We start from the raw sequence: 6348 nt of genomic DNA on the forward strand, positions 1-6348 counted from the left end.
TTCGTCTCAAATAATCTACTGAATCTTTCTTCACCTCAAAAAATTTATAACATAAAATTATTTAAACTTCAATTTCAGTAATTGTGTCACATAAAATATCACTCCTACCATTCCAATTTATGTGATGATATTATCCTTTTAATCTATTCTAAAGAATTTGATAGTTTTATATTTTAAAAATAATTTAAATATTAAAATTTTATTTTACTTTTAATAAGATAATTTATAATTATATAAATATAAAATTTATTTAAATAAAAAATCTTACTTTTCCTTTTTAAATTCTATGCTCAATCAAAACCATCACGTAAATTGAAATGAAAACTTTTAACAAATTAATGATGGGAAGAAAATTGAAAGTTAAAAAATAGAAATTCGAACCCAAAATTAAAAAAAAATATATATGTGGGACCCGTTTTACGTGGAAGCCCACATGTCCTCTATACACTCCAAGAAAGGACCATAGATGTTAGAAAAATATACACAGAGAAAAAGAGAAAAACAGAAACAGCACTCTCTCTCTTTTCATCTCTCTTCACTGTATTACCTTTCCTTTCTCCTCTCTCTCTCTCTCTCTCTCTCTTTCTTCATAGCATTTCTTCAGAGTATAGTTTGTGAAAGTACAGAGCTTTAGATCTCTGGTTTACATAATTTTCTGAAGGTAAAACGCCTTCTTTTTATTTTCTTGATTTGCTGTTGTGTTTTGCTTTGAACTTTTGCTCATTATTGATGCTAACTATGTGCTAAATCTTAAAGGGTTTGTCCGTAATATGTTTATTCTGAGTTTAACTTCCTTGCATTGACTTTTAAGCTACTCAATCTCTTCTTTTTTAATTTTTATTCATGAGTTACTTTAAGTGCTTTAGGATTTGTACTAAAAATTGCAGCTTTTTAGTAAGTTGGGAGAAATAGTGGAGGAATTTGAAATATAAATCTCACTTAGGAATCTCATTTTCTTCTTGAAAGTTGTAATCTTTATTATTTTTGAGTAATGGGGTTCTTTTAATTGAAATGGATCTATGCTTGAACTGAGTATTTCTCCATTATTGGGTTTGGTTCATTGTATGATAAAAAGTTGATGGTTGGTCGTAGACTAGATGGTTTCATATCTCATTAGGGGGTGTGCAATTTTATAGGATGCAGGTACTCTGCAATATCTGTAAATTTGATTAAACAGATTTGATGGCAAGAGTTACTTTTGTTATAAGTGGAATGTTGGACCTCAGACTATAGAAAATGCTTTATTGGGATCATAGAATTGGGATTATCTGAAGGGGAGCCTTGGAGCAACGGTCAGTTGTCTCCATGTGACCTATAGGTCACGGGTTCAAGCTGTGGAACCAACCATTGATGCTTGCTTCAGGATAGGCTGCCTACATCACACCCCCTTCGGGTGCGGCCATTCCCCGGACCCTGCGTGATCGAATCTGCAAATGTTATTTAAAATCCTTATCCAAGTTATTAATTTTTTGAGCTTTTCATTTGCATTCTCTGTTTTATGAAAAGCTTGTTCATTCATTTCTTTATTCTTGTGTTGTGGTCTAAGAGGTAATAGTATTTATTCTGGTTTAATATATGTATGAGTTTGATTAGTAAGGAAGATTGCTGGTGGTGCTTTGATTATTAATATAGAGGCTCAATTGTCTTTACAGGGTCAAGGATGGATATCGAAATGACAATCAATCCGGAGTTGATGGAACTTAGAGATTTTGTGCGATGTGATGAATGATGCCACGGTCAGCATGGTGTTTGGCTTTTGAAAGGTGGTTCAGATCAAGCTTTTATGATTTACCGATTTACCTTTGAAGTGCTGAGTGCTTCCTCATTTGTCTAATTACCAGCAAATGATGGGCTCATTTCGTGGCAATTGTGAAATTGTTGAGTCAAAGGATGAGCATTCCAAAAAGTTTCATCAAGCACTTGAACCGGACAGAAAGCAGAAGCCACCTCTGGTTAGAAAAGGAGCCAGTAAATTCTTAGAAAATGATATCAATCAGCTCTTCGAAGCGATCAATGTAAGAACATCGAAGAGTCTGGATTTGACAGATAAAGTTAGAAGAGATGCCTCAAAAAGGCCAATGAGGGGTGGTGGATCTCATTCTCCGGTAACAGGGTTTTCTGATCCAGTTTCTCTAAAGCAGGCGCTTCGGGGTTTATGCATTTCTCAGGCGGCAGAAATGGCTGCAATGAAGCGATTATCAAAGCCGCCAGGTTCTCCTAGTGTTCTAGAAGCTGGACGGATAACATGCTCTTCACGGTTTGCAGATACAAGTGAAAGCATTTCAGGATCTCTCCACAAGGTGCTCCATAAACCCCAAGAACGATACGTGAAGTCAGCAAACCATAGTCCCCTTTCTTCTCCACGATTTGCCATTAAACCATCCATCGGTATGCACCATAATGGGAGAGTAGTACCAGCAGAGAGCATGTCTAGCTCTGTGCCTCATCACAGTCAAGAGGCCAGGCTAAAGTCACCAGGTCAAAGTGCCCTTTCTTCTCCACGATATGTTAGTAAACTGAGTATTAAAAGTACAGAGTCCACGTCCCATCAGAAGGATTCTCCACTGCCTCCAGAAGCCAAGACGGGGTCAACCAGTCAAAGTGCTCTCCCTTCACCTCGAATTGGTGATAAACCGGTAATTAAGTATGCAGAATCAATTGTAGTGCAAAATGTGAAGACAGGACCCGAGGAAAGCATTTCAGGCTCTTTCGACGTGATGCCTCAGTACCTTGAAGAGCCCATGAATTCCTCAAACCAAGGTGCTATTTCTTCTCCTAGGTTGGTAGCTGCACAAGCTTTACAGATTACAACTCCCAGTCTCCAGGAAAATTTGAAACAAGCATCAAACAACCATGAGATGAAACCACTAGGAACTGCATCAGCTAAGGGAAAAAACCAAACTGCAGTTCCTTCCTCATCTTCATGTGAGTCTAGTAATGTTGTACTGATGTCTGGACCAAAAAGATCGCCGGATAATCTGAAGAGAAATGTGGTGACATCGTTTAGAGTAGCAAATAAAGCAGCTCTAAAGCTGAGACGGAAAGGCAGGTCGCAGGCGGTGCCTTCGTCAAATGTAACAAGAGGCAACAAGGAGACCAAATCGACAAAAAGCACCAATCGTTTCGTAAAGCCTCCAGTCAAAAACAAATATCTTGTCAAGAAGAAATTGAAAGAGGAGGCAGCACTAGCATCTGGCACTTTTAATCTGTGCTATGAAATAAATGATTCCACAGAATCACCTAGTCAACTTATCTGCCAGAGATGTCAGTGCACTCTCGAGGGTGAGGGGAAGGAATCTAATAAAGAACCCGCAAAGCAAATCTCTGGATGTATGACCGTCGAAGCCAGTGAAAATAGCATTAGCTGTGCTGCTAATGGCTACGACAATGTCGGTATTCCTGTCTTGAAATTCAAAAAGACATCAAAATCTAGGGAGCAAGGGGAATTCTCTCAAAGCTCAAAGAGTAGTATTGGTGATTATAGTACTAGCACAACCATCAGTGAAGAGAGCAACCTAAGCGGATCCTTTTCTGGGAACAGACCGCACATGTCTAAGGATGGCAGGTGGGAGGCTATCAATCAGGTGAGGAAACAATATGGATTCTTAGGGTTAAGTCACTTCAATTTATTGAAGAAGCTTGGTTGCGGAGATATTGGGACAGTGTATCTTGCTGAGCTGCTAGAAACTAACTGCTTGTTTGCAATAAAAGTTATGGATAATGAATATCTGGCAAGAAGGAAAAAAATGCCGAGGGCCCAAACTGAAAGAGAGATTCTGCGAATCCTGGATCATCCTTTCCTGCCAACACTCTATGCGCAGTTTACTTCAGACAATTTATCATGTTTAGTTATGGAGTTCTGCTCAGGTGGTGATTTGCATGTCCTCCGGCAGAAGCAGCCAAGCCGGTACTTTTCTGAGCCAGCAGCAAGGTATGATGTGCTCCAATGCACTCATTTTTAATATGATATGCCTATTCTCTCTTGATTATCGCCCATCTAAAGACCCATAAGATTTTGGCTTTCCATAATTCATACGCCTCTTAGTGAGCTTAACTTGGACTTCCTAGTTACTTATATTGACTTGAACAAATAAAGGCTAGGTAATGCAGGACCATAGGACCTATCTATATGTTGTAGCTACGAGATAAGACAAATTCTTTTAATTCGTATGCATTTTTTGATTAGGTATATCCTCTTTCCCTCACCAATCAAAACCCCCCTCCTTCCCAAAGAAAAATGAAAATTTAAAAGAATACACTTGTGCCAGAATTGTTGCTTTTAAAGGCTGAATGGAACTTATTTGATTGGACTTCTGTTCGTGGTTTTCTAGGTTTTGTTTAAATTGTGTTGATGCAGTGTCAAAATCTGGATTCTGCAGAAAATTGATCAATAGTTTCAGTGAAGACATGGTAATTTTACATGGAAAAGAACTTTGGGCTGCTGTTTAAAAATATTGGCTTGCTTTGGTAGCTATGTCTTTATATTGGAAAGATTAAAAATTCTGGCTTGCTTTGGTCGCTGTGTTTTTAACTGTAGGAAAGTTGAACCAGCTGTCTTCAGCATAAAAGGCCCTTCCTGTATCACAAGACTACTAGCTTAACGTGTAATTTTAATTCTTCTATGGCGCAGGAATTTTCTCACTAGCTACATTAAACACGTAGTACTGAATTTAGGTTCTCTTATTCATGAGATATCAAATATCTTCTCTGTTTATTGGATGCTACTTGTTGAATTGCCATGTAGATCTAACTGTTGACCAGTCAGTATGTCAACATCATAAAAGACAGATGGCTTCTCTCCCTCCCCCTCTTCGCAATTCATTATCATGACCTAGTGGTTGTGCTTTTCCTAACTTGGCTGAATGTACATCTCAGTTTCAGCCGAGTTTTTCTGGCAGCTAGTAATTGTATTCCGCATCATGAATATTTATCTATAATATTTAAGCATAGATGAATTGTACATTATCTTAACCAGGTTGAGAATGTACAAATAACTTCCAGCCATATTTTAACAGAAGCTAGTAACTTTGTTCTGTGTCCACGATATTCAAACTTAGATGAATTATACATCATCTTATTAATCATTTAGCTTCCACATCCCTTTATTCGCTAGTCATTGAGATCGTTCTAACTCATTGTAATTGCAGGTTTTATGTTGCTGAGGTCCTCCTCGCTCTGGAGTATTTGCATATGCTAGGAGTTGTTTACCGTGATTTGAAACCAGAAAACATTCTAGTCCGAGAAGATGGTCACATCATGCTTACTGATTTTGACCTCTCACTCAGATGTTCTGTCAATCCCACTCTTCTTCAATCATCCTCATTGGGAATAGAAGCTCCACGGATTTCTGGTCCATGCGCAGGATCCAACTGCATTGATCCTTTTTGTGCGGGTCCATCATGTCAAGTTTCTTGCTTTAGCCCCAGAATTTTTCCCGGCTCTGCAAGAGTAAGAAAGCTAAAAGCTGAAGCTGCATCTCTTAACAGATCATTGCCTCAGCTCGTGGTAGAGCCAACAGAAGCTCGGTCCAACTCATTTGTTGGTACACATGAATACTTGGCTCCTGAGATCATTAAAGGAGACGGCCACGGGAGTGCTGTTGACTGGTGGACTCTCGGTGTTTTCCTTTACGAGCTTCTATATGGTAAAACACCTTTTAAAGGTGCGGGAAATGAAGAAACTTTGGCGAACGTAGTTATGCAGAACCTCAGATTTCCTCACAGCCCGATTGTCAGTTTTCAGGCGAGGGATCTTATCAGAGGGCTGTTAGTAAAGGAGCCTGAGAATCGATTGGGAACAGAAACAGGAGCTGCTGAGATTAAGAGACACCCTTTCTTTGATGGCCTGAATTGGGCACTGATACGCTGCGCCATTCCACCTCAAGTACCTGGAGTTTCAAAAGTAGCTTTTCAAGAAAAGAGCAAAAAGTTTCTGGAGTATAGTTCAACAGGAGAACATCTAGAATTTGAGCTGTTCTAGCGAAAACTGGCGTTTACTGTCTGGTTGTGATGTATCCTTTGCTCCTGCCCCTTGTTGAAACAGATATCTAATTTGTAATGTAAATTGTCAAGAACAACAAGTGGTTGTCATCTACATCACGAAAAAATTTTGCTCAGTGGAAATTATGTAGCATGTTGGATGCTGTAGTATTCTTGATTGTGCCATATTATTCGGATTAGGGAGGATTATATTAGCTGATGTGCCTGGGAAAAATTTAAGAACCACACTAGGAGGCTGAGCAATATATGCACCTAGTCATCTTTGGAATGTGGGCAACTTTTCAACTTGAGCTTAGAGCCCGTTCGGATTGGCTTATTTTAAGTGCTTTTAAGCGAAAATCGCTTTTTG

General features: G+C 38.9%; 1 protein-coding gene across 1 annotated transcript; it reads left to right on the forward strand.

Annotated features, from left to right (window-relative positions):
• Positions 1-479: 479 nt before the first annotated feature.
• Positions 480-6122, forward strand: LOC107821958 (serine/threonine-protein kinase KIPK2). Its single transcript, XM_016648445.2, has 3 exons — positions 480-661; positions 1653-3931; positions 5148-6122. Exons 2-3 carry the CDS (start codon positions 1845-1847, stop codon positions 5977-5979), a joined length of 2919 nt encoding a protein of 972 aa, XP_016503931.1. The 5' UTR covers positions 480-661; positions 1653-1844; the 3' UTR covers positions 5980-6122.
• The last annotated feature ends 226 nt before the right edge of the window (positions 6123-6348 follow it).

The sequence above is a fragment of the Nicotiana tabacum genome, chromosome 5 (assembly GCF_000715075.1).
Source record: "Nicotiana tabacum cultivar K326 chromosome 5, ASM71507v2, whole genome shotgun sequence".
Classification (NCBI taxonomy): Eukaryota; Viridiplantae; Streptophyta; class Magnoliopsida; order Solanales; family Solanaceae; genus Nicotiana; species Nicotiana tabacum.

Coding starts and splice junctions, on each gene's coding strand:
- LOC107821958 (XM_016648445.2), top strand. CDS start 1,845: ATGATGGGCTCATTTCGTGGCAATTGTGAAATTGTTGAGTCAAAGGAT. Junction 3,932..5,147: donor TTTTCTGAGCCAGCAGCAAG/GTATGATGTGCT, acceptor TTGTAATTGCAG/GTTTTATGTTGCTGAGGTCC.